At 54.6% G+C, this 19,785-nt stretch overlaps 1 protein-coding gene across 5 annotated transcripts; it reads right to left on the minus strand.

The window, feature by feature from the left end:
• Positions 1–200: 200 nt before the first annotated feature.
• On the minus strand, positions 201–19,593 carry FLOT2 (flotillin 2). Of its 5 annotated transcripts, XM_082068847.1 has the most exons (12): positions 19,514–19,593; positions 12,771–12,852; positions 10,077–10,145; positions 8,230–8,320; positions 4,407–4,530; positions 3,894–4,012; positions 3,388–3,501; positions 3,175–3,294; positions 2,480–2,694; positions 2,119–2,302; positions 1,805–1,954; positions 201–1,663 (listed from the first exon to the last, which is right to left on the minus strand). In XM_082068847.1, the coding sequence occupies exons 1-12, from the start codon at positions 19,560–19,562 to the stop codon at positions 1,625–1,627; spliced, it is 1,356 nt and encodes a 451-aa protein (XP_081924973.1). In that variant the 5' UTR covers positions 19,563–19,593; the 3' UTR covers positions 201–1,624. The 5 variants fall into 5 exon arrangements, with proteins under 5 accessions (XP_081924973.1, XP_081924969.1, XP_081924970.1 ...); XM_082068843.1 differs by lacking the exon at positions 10,077–10,145; XM_082068844.1 differs by lacking the exon at positions 8,230–8,320 and having other exon boundaries at positions 10,055–10,145.
• Positions 19,594–19,785: the final 192 nt, after the last annotated feature.

Here is a 19,785-nt window from a genome sequence, read left to right on the forward strand (position 1 = left end):
CTCTTGTCCTGGCACTGGTTACTTGGGAGAAGAGCCCAACCCCCTCCATGCTCCAAGCTCCTTTCAGGCAGTTCAGAGACCAGAAGGTCTCCCCTCAGCTCCTGTTCTCCAGCTGAACCCCCCAGGTCCCTCAACCAGTCGAGTACCCGTGGGGACACGTTGGGGAACACGAGTGCGGGAGGCACAAGACGAGAGCCAAGGCAGGTGGTGACACGGCTTTATTATCGTACAGCAGTGACAGTGGCGGGGACACAGGCGCACACACGCACACATGCAGATAGGGCGCCTCGCCCGGCACGCCCGCCGGCAAGCGCCACATCAGTGCCAGGGGCTGATAACCCAGGTCCTCCCCACCCCGGCGGCAGGGAGGGGGACACGGTCCCCGCAGCACCCACGGCCGGTCACTCCTGGCAAAGGGACTGACTGTCAGGAGGGCAGAGCGAGACCCAGGTCCCTGCACCCACCTGGTGACAACGGGGGTGACACCAAGTGAAGGAGCCAGCGGAGGGACCCCCGGTCCCCCCCCCAGGCTGATTTCACATGTGGGTTTGGCTGCTACAGCCACACTGAGCACAGGTGACAAGACAGGCAGCAAAAGTACACGGGCCAGCATAGGGCCCTGGTGGCACTATGGAAAGTACAGGACACACACAGGGGACAAGCTTTCTCACATTGTCACTTGGCAGCAAAGTCACTGGCCACAGGAGGCAGGGGGAGTGAGGCTGGGGTGTCAGCAACGCGTCCCGGGGTGTCCTCGGCCAGCACGGCTGCTTGTCACAGCCTCATGGCCACTGTCCCAGCCCTAGGAGGAGCCTGTCCCCCAGAAGTGCCCTGCCTGGTCCCCCATCTCCCTCTGACCCATTTGTCAAGGGCAAGATGTACCACGTTCCTTGGGGACAGCAGCCTCGCGGTCCCACCTCCCCCTGGGAGGACGAGATGGCTTTGGCACAATGCTGTTTTTTGGCATTCCCAGTGGTGGGACCTTGCCAAGCCCGGCTCGGAGCGGGGCTGAGCTGGGCTCGCTCCACTAACGCTCCATCAACCTCCCAGAGCTCTCCCACCTCCACGTCCCGAGGGAAGGCAGCACGGGAGCAGTGACCGGTTGTCACCCTCCCGGGGGGTGACTGCCACCTCCAGGAGGCACAGGACCGCCAGTACCACGGGGAGGCACTGGGATGGGGAAAGCTGGCCACAAAAACAGCCTGTGGGAGGGCGGAGAGCCCCAGGGAGGGGGGTCCTGGCCGTTCTCTTCGCTCAGCTCTGCTCTCCAACGCTCCGCGTCCTGCCGAGCCCCTGCTCCCAGCTCCAGGCGGCCGCCCGAGGACAGAACAGCAGAACACCGGGATTGCAACACCAGAAAAGCTGCCGGTTGTAACTGAGGGTTGGATCCAAACCCCTGGCCTGATACAATATATAGTTAATTACAAAATAAATCCCCTCCCATTCTTTGTAATAAAAAGAGCAGCTGATTGGACATGCATCTTTCTGGCCCTACAAAATAAGGCACCAGAGCTTAAAAATGAAACTCTGATTGTCTCTGATATAAAAGGAATTCCCACGCGTTGAAGGCAGTTGATGTCCGAGTGCATAACATGGAGTGATGTTCACCAGCTTCGGGTTGGCCTCACTCCTGGGTCCCGGTGAGTTTCTGGATCAGGGGAATCTGCAGGAGGGGGACAGGGAAGCTGTTAGGGCTGGAGGGGGGAGCTGCGTGTGCCCTGCGGCAGGAGCGGCTCCCCACGGGTTGGAAAGTCCTTGTGTGCCAAGAGCCGCAGGAATCGCCAGCGGCCGCTGCCCGGCTCACCTTTGTGAGATCCACGCCGGTGATGGCCCGCACGGACGCGGGGATCTCAGCCAGCAGACGGTTCGCCTCGGACACCGCGCTGTTGCTCTCTCCGCTGAGAATAAGGATCTCGTCCACTCTGGAGAGGGGAGCAGCCACTTTGGCAGCGATCTGGGGAGGCAAGGAAGGAGGGTGGGATGAGCAGAGAGCCAAGGAGCTGCTGGGCCAGGCCCCTGAACACCGTGTGGGACCTCTCTGTGCCCCCAGGAGACCTGGCCCAGCCTGGGAAAGCCCCGGTGCTTGGCCGGAGCAGGGAAAAGCTGCTCCTTCCTCACCTCAGGCAGCGCATCCAGCACCAGAGCCAGCTTGGCAGCTTCTCCGTACTGCTGGAGCGCTTCGGCCTTCAGCTTCATCCCCTCGGCCTCCGCCATCCCGATGGCCTCGATCACAAAAGCCTCCGCTTCTCCAATCTTGCGGATCTTTTCTGCCTCCGCCTGAGCAAGGAGGACTTTCTGCACCCTGGAGAGGGAAACCCAGCCCTCCAGCAGCCCGGATCCCCACAGAGGACCCAGCACCACTTCCCGCCCTCCCAAAGCCTGTCCCATGGAGAGCCCACGAGCTGCTCTTCACTCCCACCTCACCCCAGCCCAGCGCTAAGCCGGGCTCAGAGCTGGGCCAGGCCATGGGCTCACTCACTTCTCGCCCTCGGCGATCTGCTGGATACGGTAGGCTTCAGCCTCGGCCGGCCGCTTCACAGTGGCGATCAGCTCCTTCTCCTTTCGGATGACCTCTTTCTCTTCGATTTCGATCTGCTTCTTGCGCTCCACCACCTCGATTTCAATTTCTTCCTGGCGGATCTTCTGCTGCTCCCGGGCACTCTGGAGCTCGTAGGCCAGCTGGGCCTCTGCTGTCTGCACAGGAGAGATGAGAGTCACAGAACCATGGGATCATTTTGGCTGGAAGAGACCTTCAAAGTCATCAAGTCCAACAGTTAACCCAACCCTGGTACTACCCCATGTCCCTGAGAACCTCACCTCTGTGTCTGTTCAACCCCTCCAGGGATGGTGACTCCACCACTGCCCTGGGCAGCCTGTTCCAATGCCTGACAACTCTTTCTGGGAATAAATTTTTCCTAATATCCAATCTAAACCTTCCCTGGTGCAACCTGAGGCTGTTTCCTTTTGTCCTATTGCTTGTTCTTTGGGAGAAGAGCCCAACACCCTCCATGCTCCAAGCTCTTTTCAGGCAGTTCAGAGATCAGAAGGTCTCCCTTCAGGTCCTGTTCTCCAGCTGAACCCCCCAGGTCCCTCAGCCGCTCCATCACACTTGTGCTCCAGCCCCTTCCCCAGCTCCGTTCCCTTCTCTGAACAGCGCTGTCAGACACCTCTCACCTTCATGTTGACCTCCTCAGTGAAGGCAGCTTTCTGCAATTCAAAAGCCCGTTTGGAATCTGCTATTTTGGTATCTGCCATGAATTTGACATCCAGCATTTCCTTCTTGCATTCTGCCTCCTGCAGAGAGGAAACAAGAGAGCAGAGCTCCAGGGTGTGCAGCTGCAGAAAACCGGGCTGCTCTGGGGAAGCCCAGCAGGTGTCCAGACTCACCCGAATGCCGGCGTCTCGCTCGGCTTCCGCCACGCCGATGTCCGCGTCCCTCCGGACGGCCGCGGTCTGCGTCTTCCCCAGGGAGCTCAGGTAATCCACTTTATCATAGACATCCTGGAGAGGGGAAGAGAAGCCATAATCATGTCAAATGAGCCGCTCCGTCTCGCTCCAAGCTCAGAGCAATCACTTATGTGCTCAGGCCAGGCTCAGAAAGAGCCATGTCAGCTGCCAAACAGAAACAGGCACGACAGGGAGATGTGGGGCTCCCGACATCTCCCCTCGGACTCCCCAGCGGCTCGGCTGTCAACGAGCTCTCCCCACCTGCCCAGCGGTGTTTACAGAGCCAGCTCCTGGGTGCTCTTTGCCCAGCTGCCTGGACACCGGACGTGCTGTGGGGGCTGTCACAGGAGCTCCCTGGGCACCGCAGAGGAGCCAGGGCCAGGCTCTGTTGTGCTGCTTCTGATCCCTAAAATCAGTGCTGCACAGCAACCCGCGCCCGGGCGTACCTTGATGGTGAAGCTCAGGATCTCGATACCCATGCGACCCACGTCAGGAGCAGCCACCTCCCGCACCAGCTTGGCAAACTGATCCCTGTCCTGGTAGATCTGCTCCACCGTCAGGGTGCCTGCCAAGGGGAGGAAGGCAAAGCGCTTTACTTGGAATAAGCAACACAACGGTGCGGGTCTAAGCTCACCCTTGGTGCCCCTAATCTCTTAAGGTCTGGGCACAATCCTCTGCCCAGGCCCAGCAGTGCAGACCGACATCAGTCTCACAAGCACCACACACACCTGAACCCCCCAGGACTCCGACATCTCTTGCTGCAGGCACCGAAAACTCACTTATCACAATACCCAGCAACACAGCAGGAGGGCAGGAACAATCTAAGATGCCACCTCTGCAGGCAGCGGAGGAATCACCCGTTGCAGCTGCTGCGGTGGCAGCAACACAGCTGGGACCAGCCCACAGAGAAGGGACAAAGCTACCCAAGGTGTCTTCAAGACACGTGAACCCCTTCGCACCTAGGATGGAGCGCAGATGTCCCTCCAGTGTCTGAAGGATCACGTTCTTCACATCCTGCACGTTCTTCCCCAAGAACTGCTCGCAGGCCACAGCCAGGAGCTCCTTCTCCGTCATTATCTTCACCTGGAGACAGGAGACAAAACCAAAGGGGCTTAAGGTGCCTGTCCGAAGAGAGACAAGCACCCAACAGCAGCAGCAGCAGCACCACCACCGAGCTGCCAGGCCCCTGTGGCACAGATGGTCCAGGGGACCACGCTGAGCTGTCACCAGGCTGAGCTGCCACCAGGCTGAGCCAGGCCCTGCAGGTCCCACCTGATGAGCGCTCGACCACAGAGCTCCGAACCACCAGCTCAGCCACTGCACCAACACCAGACCGAGGAGAAGGGGGCTCTCTGTTACTACCCCTGACCAAAAGCCATTTTGTTACCTTTCTCTTCCTCCTCTTTCACTAGAAATGATTTTTCTGACATAGGAAAGGCAGAGAACAAGGAAGAGTCTGAAATGTCCAAGGAGCAGCTGGGGAACAGGGGCTCCATTCAGCATTCCCTGCAAGGAGAGATGAGACGGCCGTAGCACACTGGTCTGTCCTGCTCGGGGCTGGGAGCTCTCGGTCACCCTTTGTGGTGACCCCATGTGTGCCACAGCCAGGACCTGGTTGTCCCGCTCTGTGTGGTCAGTCCCAGAGCTGGGACACCATGTTCACCTCCTGTAAAAACACCCCCAGGTCCAGACAAGGCAGGGTATTAAGATGGTCCTGCTGGCCATGGGGCTGCTTTTCAAAGGCAAAGTGGGTTAAAAATCCCTGCAGGGTGTGTTAGGCAGGGATGTGTGCTCATGGAGCTCTATAGGGTCCAGCTATAAGGAGACACAGCCCACCAAGGTGACAACTCCTGGCAGCCAGGTCCTGTCTGGGGGCTCAGGCAAAGCCTGGACACAGGGATGTCTGTGTGTCCGGCAGCAATGGAGAAGGGAGCACGCCCACAGCAGCACATCTGGGTGCTGAGCAGGTCCCACAGCACCCTCTGATGGACACATCTGGGGTGGGCAGTGCCTCCTGTGCCACCAGATGCAAGTGGCAGCCTGTGTCCTGTCCCACTACCTGGACCTGCTGGTACCTGCGATGCCAGCACGGCCCCGGCTCTGAGACCCTGACGGGTGCACAGCCCACAGACCTCAACCTGCCGCCCACGGGGCTGCGTTTTGGGGTCAAACTGCTGGCAAAAGCAACACAACTATTTCTTGACAAAGCCTGGTCTGAAACGATCGCGCAGCCCAATCTCCTACCTTTGCTTCTCAGGCTGCGTCTCCCCATCAAAACACGAAACTGAATCTCAGGCCAGCATGGCAACCCTCTCCTGCTTTGTCCCCAAGGCTTTTGGGCTCCTTACAGGGCCAGGCCACCATGGGTTTTGTCCCTGTACCCCGAGCATCTTCTACATAAGTTGTGAGAGCTGCTGGTGCAGCTGCACCCGGGAGCGTGAGCCCCGCACACGGCTCATCTCGCAGCAAATACCCAAACCAATTAGACTCAGCAGCAACGTTTATGGTGCATCTTCCAGCAATTCCACCTCTCGTAACAAACCCACCCTTCGGGCGCCACGGAGAGGACAGAGCACAGAGCAGGATGTTCATTAGGAGAGTCCCTGCGGTAATTAACGGGAGCAAAGAACGATTCTGCCTCTGCTAATAAAGCCAGCCACAGGAGCCCAGCTATCTGCTCAGTACAGACATCACCCAACAAAGCAAAGGTTGCACAAAACAAAACGTGGTTGAGCGATTTGCGCTCAGCCTGTTTTATTTCAGACAGGGCACCGTGACACTCGGTGCTTCTTCAAATGTCATTCATGTCAGGGAATCAGAGCCTGGATGGAACAAACCCAGCTGGAGGATCGATACCGCCGCACCCAGCCCCAGCAAGCACAGCGAGGGGCGAGCAGAGACAGTCCAGTTAGTCCCAGGCTTAGAAAAATGATACGGAAGGATAAAAAGCCCAGCGTGGCCCTGGGCAGCAGCACCAGCCAGCGCAGGTGAGTCCTCGTTACATCTCTCTTCAAAAAATAACAGCATCCTATGCACATTAAGCTTTTTTATTGCAGCAAACATTTTTAAAGCTGCTTCTCTAGTAATAATTTGTTTGGGATTTTTTTGCTCAAGCTCTTTAAAGAAAAAAGTTTGCCTCAAAAGTAAAGCTGCAAAATGAAGGTAACACAGCTGCGTCAAGCCAGCTTTCTGCATGGGAATTCCACAAGCCTAAACCTCCAAAATGAACAGGCAGCGGAAAAAAAATGAACAGTGAGAAGAGAGAATAACATGAATGAGATGAACTGGGAGCTGCATTATTAAATCAAGGCACCTCATGATCCAGCCTTCTGCTGCCACTGCCCAGCCTGGACCACTTTGCAGGCAACAGAGGGATGTCCCAAAATGAGGTCAAAAGGGAAGGCTGGCTGCTCAGAAACACGTTTTCCAAATACAGAAGGAAAAGCCTACAGATTTATGAAACGCATGTGAGGGGAGACGTGGGTCCATGCGTTTTGCCAACCACGCAAAGACCACTGTGATTACGTGACACACGAGCAGATAAATGGATATAAAGAACTGAAAAACTGGCAAGGAGGCTGGTCACGCCAATTAAAGCCAGGAGAGCCCAAGGGGCCCGCGCCTGTGCCGCGGCTCCTGCGTGAAGCCGCGTTCCCCAACAGCAGGAGGGCGATGGATCGTCTGCTGTTGAGTCACAGTCCCGGCCCCTCCTGCCATGCGTGACAGTCCAGAAACGGCTCCGGGCTGAACTCGCATCCCGAGTTACGCACAGACACACGCGGCTCCTCTGCAACGTCAGAGCAAAGCAACAAACCTCGGGAGGAATCCGCTGCTCTGGAAGCGCTGGGTGAAATCTGTCAAGCGCTTGGTCTCAAAAGGGCTGGGGCAGCCAGGGTGCTGCTCCCCGGGGGGTGTTTCGGTGGGATTTTTGGTCACATCGCTGCAGGGAACGTGGCAGCGACCTCTGCTGCAACAGCAGACCTGGACGTGCCTCAGGCACACGGCGACCGCAGCCTCGCGTGCACTTTGAGAATCGCTGTCTGCGTTTTATACACCCAGAACGAGCTGTCAGGAGCAATTTTCAATCAAAGCATCCAGCTGCCTAGTCGGGGAGTTAAATTCTGTCAAGAGCGAACAGCAGTTTCTTCCCAGCGTCCTCCCCAAGGCAGGATCTGGTCACGGGGACAGATTCTGTGTCAGGGCTGCAGACCTTGGAGTCTAAGAAATGCACGTGTTTCACTGTGTTATCAGAAACAACAAGAGATGTTTTTTCTGTATGAAAGCAGCTTGAGAGAATCAAAATTCAATCCAAGCCAGAAATTTTTACACACAAATTTCAATGCCTGGAGGACCTAACTTATTTCTTTAAGCTTTAACTCAAGAAGAATTACAGTATCCACGTGCTAGCAGTAACAATCCAAAGCAATACAATGCTCGACACCACCTCGGGAGCGAATGGCTCGGTCCTGTGGGGTCACACGCAGCTCCAAACGCACCGCAGCACTGAAGGTCACGTCACCCACACACAACTCATTTGCCACGGGGACAAACGAGACATCAGAAAAAGAAGAATGAATCTGGGGAGGAGAGGTCACAAACCCCTTCACAACACGGGACATGCTGTAGTGTGTTTGAACCAAGGAGGACAGTGTGGTTTTGCACAAGAACTAGTTTCAGAGCAGTTGGTTTCTGTTCCTGGACAACAGCAACCTCTTAAGGGGGAAAACCAGACGTTAAGTTAGAGACATGCATTCCTGAAATGATGTTTTGGAGTTACTGTACCTGTGCCACACCTGTGACAGTTAAAGCTACCCCCTCCGCCGTCTCTACGTCCTCACACCTGGGCTGTAACGTCATTATCTCTAGGGAAATCCTGCCAAAAAACGTAAAATATTTGCACGTTTCCAGGTAACACACACTCAGCTCTTCCCCTCACATCTCCTGCCCCGGGCTACGGCTGCACTCATCACTGGCGATGTCAGACAGGTGCAGAACGCAGCCGATGGACAAGTCACTTTGGCCAAGAAATAGATTTTCACATGATGCTTAAAGGCAATTTATCAGCAGGGAAAGGCCAGGAGCCAGACTGGAAACAACACTGTGACCCTTTCCCTTCTGCTGGGCCAGCCAGGGGCTCGCTGTGCACGCTGCCCAAGGCTGGGGCAGCTCCTGCCCTTGCTGGCTGGTGTCATCGGTTTCAAAGCACAGCATGGACCTGGGACGCCCCCATCTGCCCCCATTGCCACCCCCAGTCCTCAGCAAAACCTGTTGCTGATGCTGCAAGAAGCAGCCCTGCCTTTGCCCTCGCTGGGTGAGCACTAACGCAGAGCTACGCCCTGATCTGGCTCACCTCTCCCTGTATTTTTCCTAAGTCTCATGACCCAAAAGCAGACAGAAGTGAGTCTCCAGCTCTTCAGGGCCATGTCTGTATGGTATCAGGCACCCAGGGACAGATCCTGCAGCTCCGGAGCTTTCACAACCAAAGGTGGGCTGGAGGTACCTTGGCCAAATGAGGCAATCTGCAGGTCACAATTTGGTAAAACAAGAGACGCTTTGGCGTGGCAGGTTCTGTTTCAAGAAGCGAAGCCTGGCTCTCGTGTCAGCTGGAACAGCATTGGGAGTGGGGACAGGGAGCCACAGGGCACGGAGCTGGTGTCAGTAAACGTCAGGTCAAACCTCTGAATGCACAGGGGCTGCTCCCTGCACACCCAGTCGCTCCAGCGTCGGCTGCAGGTGCTCAAATGTACCTCTGCAAGTTCATGCCCGCCTTGGCCACTGTCCTAATTAAACTGGCACACAAGCTGCGAGCTGATAAGACAGATCCCACCGTCCAGGACGTGCACAGGCATTTTCTGCCGTATGCATTCACAGCTTCAATCAGCTAGTGCAGGATTTTAGCCTCCCGAGGACCTAATTTGTGTTTGAGTTTAATTGCAATACTGTGTTGCTTCCTATCTGGCAAGTCACAGGGATGTTTGGTAACTCTCATTACACCGGTTCATAACTGCTCCCAGTGCAAACGCTAGTCCTGTATGTCGCAACTCATCCGAGGTCTTGATGCTGTACTTTCAAACGTGACAACATCCAAAACGGGCACTGTCTCCACGCAGAAGAAGAAGGGTTCAGTGGAAACGCACATTCACAACTGGGGGGCCAGGCACAGCTGCAATCTCCCCACACGTGAACAGGTTTCCTTTGGAAATGGCACAAAACCTGTGCCGAATGCTGTGCAGAACCCAGCCTGGCCGGGCTGTGGCTCCACACAAAAGCAGATTCCTCTGCCCTCCACCGAACACACGATGGAAACAGCGCTGCCGAGGAAAGGGTTAGGGCCGGAGCACACCTCCGCAGTGTTATCAGGAGCCAGTACAGCAATGCTGAATTTGGAATTTGGCAAGTAGCATCTGTCTGCATTACCTATAAACTGTGGAGTGCGCCCCAGGGCAAGTTCCAGAGAAGGGGAAGGAGAGGAGGGTGCTGAGATTGCAACTTTGCCATTACAAAACCATCAGTTATGTTATCCTGCTGCTGCTGCTGCTGTTGCTGCTGCTCAAAACAGAGGGATAAACAGTTAGACATGACGTTAGGATGTTAGGTGGATTATTACCTGTGCAACCCCTGTTACGTACAGTGGGACCCCCTCCGACGTCTCAATATTCTCACAGCGACAGAGGATGGTCATAACCTCCAAAGACACTCTGAGCAGCGAGGAATAAGGGTAGGACAGCAAATACACAGAGCAGTTATCAGAGAGTAAAACACTCATTGCAAAGGACAGACGAGACTTTCAGGCTTTGGCTTTTCTCACTCCAGTTTGCCGTCCTCCCACCGTGCAACTCCAGAGCTCCATAACGCTGGGACAGAGCAGCTGCCCTCATCACGGTGGGGAGTTCACAGCGTTTAGCTGCTTGTTTTAACGAGGCTGAACGGGCTATAGGGTCTGATCTCCACCTAAGTCACCGCAGATCAAACTGAACGGTGTATCCCGGCTGGGCTGCCATCCCGGAGCCAGCTGGCATGCTCTGTTGGAGTCATCTTCACGCACAGAAAGTTCCTTTTTGTAATAATTTAGATGTTTCTCTGCCAACATTTAAGAGGGGACAGAAAACTGAAAAATTCCAGGGGCCCAGCTACCCACCCCTTGCTAATGATGAGCGAAGGTGCTTCCAAGTGTTGTCCTGAGAAGCAGAATGAAACCATTTGGTTCCCCTATAAGACCGAGCTGCCTCTCCCTCTGCTTTTATTTCTGACCCTTAAACAGGACAGGATTGTTTTTCTCCTTTATTTTCCCATCCTCAGTGCTGCAGCAGGATCAGAGCCCAGCACCCTGGTTGCGCTACCTGGCTGGATGCCGCTGCCAGCACAATTGCTGCTGTCTCTCTTTGGCTTTCAGCACCGGCAGTTCCACAAGAGATGTCCTAATTTTGGAGGAGGAAATCTGCCTCACTCTTCATGTTAATGCAGCAGGCTCCATCTGCGGCACAGCTTACGGGAAAGGCTCTGTTCTCAAAAAGAATTAAGCCCCGTATCCCATGGCATGAACTGAGGGTACAGATTTTAAAGTAAAATATTGTTTGGGTGCTGGCATTCCCATCAAGAGCCCTGTTTGCTAAATAATGCACAGAGCTCTGCCATAGGACAACTCATCCCTGGCAAGCAGTTCTTGGCCTTAGACTCAACCCTTTGCTTAACTTATTAAGTCAGCCTCCCAAATACATCTGGTATCTCCTGCACTTGGCAGGACAAGGTTCTGCGCTGGCCTCTGGGCTTCTCACACAACAAAAGGAGGAGCATAAACCATTTCTTCTCAAATTAACGGTTCTCCCAATGAGATGCCTCACCAAAAATAAAAATCATTAATTAAGCTTGTCTGGATCAAACGCTGTGCACACAAGCCGGGTCTTTCCTTCCCCTCCGACCCTGTGTGGGTGTTGTGGGAGAGCCGGGGCTAAAGCAGCAGCCGTGAGCTGAATCTCTTCATGCACCGGAGCAGCACGACGGGCTCTCGTAGCCGTCCTGACCACCAGCCCCAGGGAGAGGAGCTGAGGGGGCCGGGGGGCAGTTTCGGCAGCAGCTGGGACGCTTTGGAAGGAGCTGAGCTGCCCGGTGCTCAGGTGAATGGCAGCTACGCTGGGGTGTCATCTGCAGAGCGAGGGCAGCGACATGCTCGCTTTGCTGCTGGCAACATACGAACAGGGGAAAGAGGTGGCAAGATCAGGCAATAAAGGTTAACTACAACCTCTGGCTGTCACTTAGCACGCAAACCCAAAAGTCACGTCTTTATCCTTTTTCTCTATTATTTTTTTTCCTTTTACACAGATGGAGGAAACCTGCAGCAGTGAGCACGGGGGAGGTGTTAGGAGAGAGTAACACTCCTGCAGATCCTACAGACAAAGAGCTACGTTAGCAGGACAGCAGCACGATCACAGCGTGTTAGTTCAGAGCGGTAAGCAGCAGCAAGCAAAATCCACCACTGAGCAAAGGGAGAGAAAGGAAATCCTGGGGTTTTACACAGGAACACAGCCTGCTCCCGAGGTGAGAGCAGCCGGCACAGCTTTAGGAAAAGAGATTCGAGGAGAGAGGTGGGATGGGCCCAGTGCACGCCAAACGTCTTTGTTAGTGGGTGAGGGTTTGGGCCATACTGGGCAGAACTCAGCTCCTTTTGTGAGAGCCTGGGAGCTGCGGAGCTCTGCGAAGGCAGCACGGGAGAGCAGGGCTCTCGCCTTCCCCAGCGCGGCAAGGAACACCCTGACCAGCCACACTACGGCCCTCGCAGCTCGGTGGGCTACAGGTAACTCGAAACCAACCAGAAATGGAAAAAAACCCCAAACCTGACTGCCTTGGGTTTGCGGGGAGGTGTGGACAGAGAGGCCATTTGAAAAGCACTTCAGCTGAAAGCGCAGGATTCATTTTTTTTGTCTTTTGCGCTGTGATACCCAACTGTCCCCACAAAATGAGTCAGCGCAGAACTCCCCCAACCAGTGATTTTATTTTGCACGTCACTGATCATTGTTTGCTGTCAGGTTATGTCGTGGACAAGCTCAGCACAGCGCTCGCAGCACAGGATGGCCAGAGGTTGTGAGTGACCCTGCGTCCCCCACGCACCGGGGCACAAAACGGGGAACACGCTGCTGTGTTGTACATGAGGCAGACGCCCTCCAAAGCACCACTCACAGCCAGACGCAGCAGGCTGGGCTGATGCTTACCCATGATTTCATCTGCTCTGCCCACTCCTGCATTCCTAAAGATGCTGCAGACAGCCCCATTGGGATGGCTTGGCCTAACTCCTGCTCCAAACCCACAAATAACAGGGGTTTCCTTACCTTTGGGTGTCAGTGATGCACCACCAAGCCCAGGCCCAGCCTCCATATACGTACTGCTTTACATCGGAGCCGCAGCAGCCACCTGCAGCATAAGAGATGTTGGGGTTACACACACGTTGCTCTAAGTTGGGAAAAACCCGCACCCAGCCCGATCCACGAGCAGAACAACTTCACAACCAGCCCACGGATGCAGAGGAAAGAGCATCCCGGGGGGTCATCTGCAACATGACCCAGAAGAATCCAAGCGTGTTCACAGTGTCTGATAAACGTCGAACACAGAAACCCCTTTCCCAGATCCACAGCAGCCCCGAACACCCTTCGGTCGGCCGTAACCCCACACTCTCACCTCCATGGCCTTCACACGGCCATTTTATAAGGCAACCTTTTTTCAGAATTGCCTTATATAATTGGAAAATAGTATTTGCCATAATTCAGCATGATGAACAATAACACACAGAAAGCGACTGTATTTCAAAGAAGTGTTTTATTTTAGTTTGGTTAAGCAGTTCAAGCACTTTTAAGCAACCAAACCCAGTGTAAGTACACAGTTAAGGATCTTCAACCTTGATGCACCAGCTCCGTCATGGAAAGTCATGTAAGAAATCCATCTCCTTGCCCTCACCAACTGCAAACTGCCCTTAAACCCACCAAAAAGCTATCAGGGCGGTGTTGGAGGTGGGAAGAACCCTTGAGCTCCCCCAAAATACCTCCTAGTCCCGGCTCATGCCATCCATAATCACACTCATTACACTTATCCCTTCCAAGAGACGCAATGATCATTGAGTTGGTTGCAACGAGTCAAAATGAAGCACAGGCAGCACAGGGCGCTCTGTCCTCCCCATCTTCCTCAGGCATTGCAGCTGATAGCAGAAGATGGCCAAGATACCACCTGCTCCACCAGCTTTCACACAGTGCCTTTCATAAACCAACAGATCAGCCTCATCTACAATTCTTCACCCTCCGATGTCAGTAGGAAGCGAACACAAATGGGAGACGGATTTACACACGTTTTCAGGTCTCCTGTGCTCCACAGCCTAGAGGAATGTTCTCCCGTCACCTCTGAGACAGTCTCTGGAGAGATTATGCCGGTAGCTGGAAGGCTCTTCTGGCCAGGCAAGGAGGTCTAGAAGATGATGATACAATATCCTGCAGCATATGAACCGTGATGCCTTTTAACGCTGCGTGGAGGACGTGAGCCCAGCGAGCTCAGCCTTTCAGTCAGGCCCTTGTTTTCCAGGAACGGGAAGGGCGGTGCTCCTGGCAGTCGGGAAAAGCAGCTCCTCATGGAAACGCACTTTATTTCACAGCGTCTATGTGGTCTTTAACTACCGAACCTCTGGTAATCATTTCATAATAATGTACTGAGAAAACGCTGCACTATAAACCTACTGTTGTTACAAGAACGTGCCTCTCCACACACGTTTCCTCTGCACCCACACTTGCTTCCCAGCACTGCACAACATCACTGCACGGCAGTTTACTAAGCTAGATTGTATGTCAAAAAGCGTTCAAACCTTCAGAAAAAACAGGGAAAACTAACACATTAAACGGGAGCAGGATGCCAGATGGCTGCTTTCCTGCAAGCCGGACGTCTGAGCGCAGCAGAGCTCCGTCCTGGCAACGCACGTCAGATGAGCTGAACGCTCGTCTTCCCTCGCAGCCCCGCAGCCCCTTTCCCGAGCGAGTGAAAAAGGAACCAACAAAGCGAAATCTTTGCAAGTCTGAAGAATAAACCCTCCTGCACAATGAGATTTGGCAGAGAAATCGCCTTTCCCGGCTATAATACACCCACTGTTCCGGTAGGCCGGGTCTCACAGCCGCTTGGCCATCGCTGCCACAAACGTCCCCGTGTCTGTTCCGGGGCCGCCACAAACAGGGGATTCACGGCCAGAGAGCTGCCGTCCAGCTTGGCCCCCTCCCAAACGAAGGGGTCCCACATTAGAGCAAGAATTCCCAGAGCCAGGAGAAAGTACATCGTCTGTTTCGCCTTTTTTTAAAAGTGATTAATCGTTAATCACTCGGGGGGCTGCAGATGAACGGAGCTGTCAGCAGACGCAGGAAGCTGCTGCCCCGATGGACGGCACGCAAGGGAGAACAGGAGCCCAAACAGTCACGGGGACACGGGGCCCCAAACATCAAAGGCAGCTTTGCGGGACAATCTGAGGTTGTGAACGAGCTCCGTGTTGTTTGCTCTCCCGAGGTAAACTGAGGCAATGAACCCATATTTTGGCAGGAAGTGGTGAGCGCTCCAAAATCAGGTCACAGTAAACAGGTCACTACGATAATGTGATAAGTATATTCCTTCCCAGAAAGTGTTGCAAACTGAAGACAAGAACAGAGCAGACGCTGCTGCTTTTACCTCCATGCTGTTGTCATGACCCAGCTCAGGAGAGTCTGGTGCTGGGGTCTCCTCCTCCAACAGGACCCACCACCCAAACTGGGAATAACCAGCTTGGTCCCGTCGGAGAGGAGCGGGGTTTGTTAGAGCAACGGCCCGTGATGGGAAGTCGTGGGGCACTAACGAGCGAGTGCAGGAAGATGAGGGAAAATTTGATAATTGAAAGCAGTTACTGACAAAAGACATAATGCAGAGGAGAGAAAAAGGCAAAAGCATATGTAAAGAAAATCATATAATAAAGCAGGGTCTAGGCTAAAATCAGTGTCTGGATTCTTAGGCCCTGCTGTGCATATAAATTAGGGTTTGTCCACATGCAGAAATGGCATGAGGTTAACAAAAAATAATTTTAAAAGATGCAGAGTTCTGAGTTGAATCCATAAAATCCTTTGACGTTCACTACAGCAGATGAAAGCAGATGATGTTGGCTTGTTTTGGATGTAATCTGGACCTTCTCCTCCCGTTCCATCTTCATGCGATAGACTGTTCTCCCCCAAGTGTAGCTCTCTGCATTTCCCCTTGAACTGCATCGTGTTTCTTTCAGACCATTCGGTCAATCTGTTGAGATAATTTTGATTCTAATCCAGTTCTTCAAAGCTCTAAAATCCACTCCCAGCTCAGTACCGTCCGCAAACTCAATAAACGCATTCTTGATTCCATTATCTAAGCCAGCACAAGGAACTTACTTGATAAACCATCTCAGCTGAACAGTGAGCCACTGTCAAGGTCCCTGGCAGTGGTTTCCTGAGCAGTTTCATATTAAAGTATCTGAGAAACCAGTTCCTCCTCACACTGTGGACCGAAGGCCTCTTCAAGGAAGGGTTTGTAGAGCTTGAAGAAGACTTTATTTCAGGTTTTCAAAATGTAGAGAAGTACCATAAAACCAGCACAGTCACACTGGCCCAAAATCATGGCCAGTTCCTCTTGCAGGAATAAGAAGGATGCGGCAACAGGATGCGAGAGCTCAGAGCGGCCCTGGAAGGGTTAACTACCCCTGACTGCTGGGGCGCGGCAGGAAATGTTTACACAAAACTGGAATTAAGGGCAGGCTCTTCTTTCACTTTGACAGAGATCAGGGAGCACCAAAGGGTGCTGCACTAACTTGAGAAACTGGGCTGGACAGCACTTCTCAAGCTGATTCCTGAGAAACCAGAAGAGTCTAAAAGCCTCAGTAAATGCATGGGGTGCGATTGCTGCTGCTGCTTCTGCCTGGAGTGCTGCCCCACCTGAGAGGGACGGCAGATCAGCTGGGCACAGCTCGTACTCAGAAAATGCACATTGGTTCTTCTAGGCATTCACCAGCAAGGTATTTATTTCAACACACTCCTATAAAACAAAGCGAGGTTGACTGGCCCTGACTTTTTTCTCCTTTTCTCCTGAATTTTGGCAGCCTGTTCTGACCCAGAAGCACAGCGGCTGTGCCAAACGCCCCGTTACCCATCTCCAGGTGCTCACCTTGAAGCTCCGTTGCTGGCTGGTGTCACTCTAGTGTGCCCCCACTACAGAGATTTGGGCAACGCCATGTACTTATGGGAGCTGTAGGGTGAGCAGGGCTGTTATAAATCACATCTCCTAACGATGAGACTCTGCAGAAATATTACAGCATTGTATTTCAAAATTAGCAGATCCATCCTTAGCCACCAAAGCCGTGTTCGACCAGACCGTAACCCCAAACCAGCCCTATGCATCTGAGACAACCTATTTAGCTGGTGTGAACATTTGGGTATCGGGATGAAGAGCTACTTTGTGCACCTTCCCAAAAACTGGACTGCGCTTGGAGAGGACTCGGCGATGGGCCCCGCGCCTGCCAAAGGGACAGAGCTTGTGCCAAACCTCACCGGGAGGCTCCCAGCGCCGCCACCCCCCGGCAAAACTGGACCCACGTTCCAGAGAGACCATCATCACCTCCGCAGGGCTTTGTGGAGCGTTCTCACAAAGCCTGGGCTCTGTATTTCATGGATGGATTAGCTAACGTGGTGCAGTTACACAAGGAGACACAAGGAGATGGGTGTTGCTCGAGAGGGGAAGGACGTGGAGTGCTGACCCGTGCCCAGCAGGCAGCTTCCCAAATAAGGCTGCGGAGCTCCTGCACGCACAGACATTCCCAAGGCTCAGCTGCTCCTTCCGCACTGGAGGAACGTGAGTGTCTCACAAGTAAGTGAAAAGAAAGAGCACAACTCCTCAGAACAAGCCCCACATGCCAGGGGAGGTGCAGGACCAAGCTTCCTTCAAGAGGCACAGGCTTTATACATTTACAATATAGAAAACTTTCCAATCAGCTCCATGATTTGAAGGTGCCTTTCCCACAAAGTGAAGTCTTTCAGTTAACAACTGTATGACAATTCAAGGCTGCAAGCCAAAGGCCTGCTTTTAATGTTATTTGCTGTTGGTTTATTCGTCCCTTCCGCCTCTCTCCCCAAATCCAACCTAATATCACACAAATAAATGCTGGCTCCCACGGGCCCCTCTGCTTTTCCCCAGAGAGACACAGCTCAAGTTCCTGGAACTACAACTGCTTGTAGCTACACGCCTCCCCCTAACACTCTGGCATTTACTCTGCACATAGTGCAGCGGAGCCGCAGGGCTCTGCAGAGCTCCGGCCACACTCCGAGGAGAAACAAGTGTTTGCAGAGTGTGACGAGCAGTGATAGAGGAAAATCCACGTCTGGCGGCAGCACCGAACCCCACTCAGACTCGCAGAGCCTGGCGTGATCCACGCTCCCTTCCCAGAAGGCGGCCGTACACCCAGGAGTGTCCTCTGCTCGCTGCTCCCGGCTGTGCGAAGCGAAACGCTTGGAACCACGAGCAGATGCCACAAATTCCTGCTGACTCACCCCACAAGCCGTGTTTTGTAAACTTCAGAGCTGAATAGAAGCAAACCCAAGCTTTCAAGACCAAAGAGCATCCCGGCACACCTGGAGTACACCTTCCCGATTCCTCCCTCCGGACACGGCTTTTCACCCAGCGGTGCTGATTTTAATGGGTATCTCTTGGCGGGGCAGCGCAGCATCAGCTCTAGACCCCAGCTGGGAACTGCAGAGATGTGCAGAACACCAGGAAAGCTGCAAGAAACACTGCTGCTCCAGGCAGCTGGTGGGTGCGGTCTGTAACTCCTCAGAAGCAGCCGCTGCAGCGAGTGTATTCGTTTCCAAAGCTGCAGCCTGCTCCTGGCATCTCCTCAGCAATTCCCGTAACAGATCTGTTATCCGAGAGATGAACCGATAACAGACCAGCCAGAAACAAGTGCTACAGCCTGCTGGAGGATTCGGCTCCAAAAACATAACAACGTAGCTTCACACACACGGCAAAGCTGTGATTGTAGCACATCCTTGATATTCAAAGACCTTTTCTCCCAGGTGAATTTAGGTTTGAGCATCACAGTGCCCATCCCAAAACTAGTCCAGCGTTGACAGAAAGGGTGTGACTTGACTCAGAGCACACGAAGTTACAAACACCTGTACCTAACATGGTTATTACCTTGTACACGGGCTCAGCTGCTCACACAGAGTGAAGCATCCAGCCCTTACAGGCAAGTCATTACATCACCTAACGGTAATTAAGTCTTGTCCGCAGGCAGCACAGTCTGTACCAAAGTGCACTCTGGAGCTTCAGCGGAGTATTGGAGCCGCTACAGGTTGAACCAGACACAGGGGATTCCACTCCTGGTTTATTTAAGCCTGACCTAAGAGAGCAGCTCACCTGCTGATAATATCACATGTACCTGCTGGTCGCTGAGAAGCCGGGTGACGTGCTGGGAACCGAGCAGCAGTGGGACACGAGGAATGGGAAGGGACCCCCCCGTACCCCCCCAGCAAAGCCAACCAGCCCCCCAGGAGCAGGTTTTCGGGAGCCGCCTGACATGTGGCCGCACCAGGGTGTGCCGCTGGCACCGGCCCCTCGCCCGCCGGCCCTGGGGACCCCTCCCCAGAGCCCCCCCCAGAGCACCCGCTTGGCAGGGACACCCCAACCAACACTGCAGGGTCCCCTGGTAACAGGGACCCCCCTCAAGGAAGGGCCTCCCCCCCAGCACCCCAGTCCTGCTTCAGGGCATCCCCCCAACAAAACAACCCCAAACCCACAACCTCCACCAGCCCCCAGGGTCCCCCCCAGGCAGGGACCCTCCCCACAGCCCCTCCATAACAGGGACACCCCCTCCCCACCCCAAAACCCCGTCAGGACAGGGACCCCTCCCGCCTGAGGGGTCTCTGGCTGTGAAGGGACTCACCGGGGTCCCCCCGAGCAGACCCCATCACAGAGATCCCCCTCTCCCCCCAGTTCCCTCGGGGACCCCCATGACGAGGACCCCTCAGACCCCCCACCCCTCACCCCCGCGAGGCCCCGGCCGTACCTGACACCACCAGCGCCTCGTTGGGCCCCACCGTGTGGCAGTTGCCCATCGCGCCCCCCGCTGCCGCCGCCGCCCCGCCGCCCGCTCCCACAACCCCCCGCGCCGCGCCGCCCCGCCCCGGCCCCGCGCGCGGCGGGCGTGACCCGCGGGCGCCACCATGTTGGGAAGGTCAGCGCCGTGCCGCGCCACACCCAGGGGGCGGGGCCGAGACCCCGGCGCCGCCGCCATGTTGGGTGCCGCGTGTCGGCGCGCGCGCGCGGTAACATGGGGCA

Source organism: Streptopelia decaocto, assembly GCF_964273445.1.
Source record: "Streptopelia decaocto genome assembly, chromosome: 18".
Lineage (NCBI taxonomy): Eukaryota > Metazoa > Chordata > Aves > Columbiformes > Columbidae > Streptopelia > Streptopelia decaocto.

Excerpts from the sequence above, each read along its gene's own strand:
- FLOT2 (XM_082068847.1), bottom strand. The coding sequence starts at position 19,562 with ATGGGCAACTGCCACACGGTGGGGCCCAACGAGGCGCTGGTGGTGTCA. Across the intron at positions 3,295-3,387 it reads AGCGAGACGCCGGCATTCGG|GAGGCAGAATGCAAGAAGGA; the intron begins GTGAGTCTGGAC and ends TCCTCTCTGCAG. Across the intron at positions 1,664-1,804 it reads CCGGCGTGGATCTCACAAAG|ATTCCCCTGATCCAGAAACT; the intron begins GTGAGCCGGGCA and ends CCCCTCCTGCAG.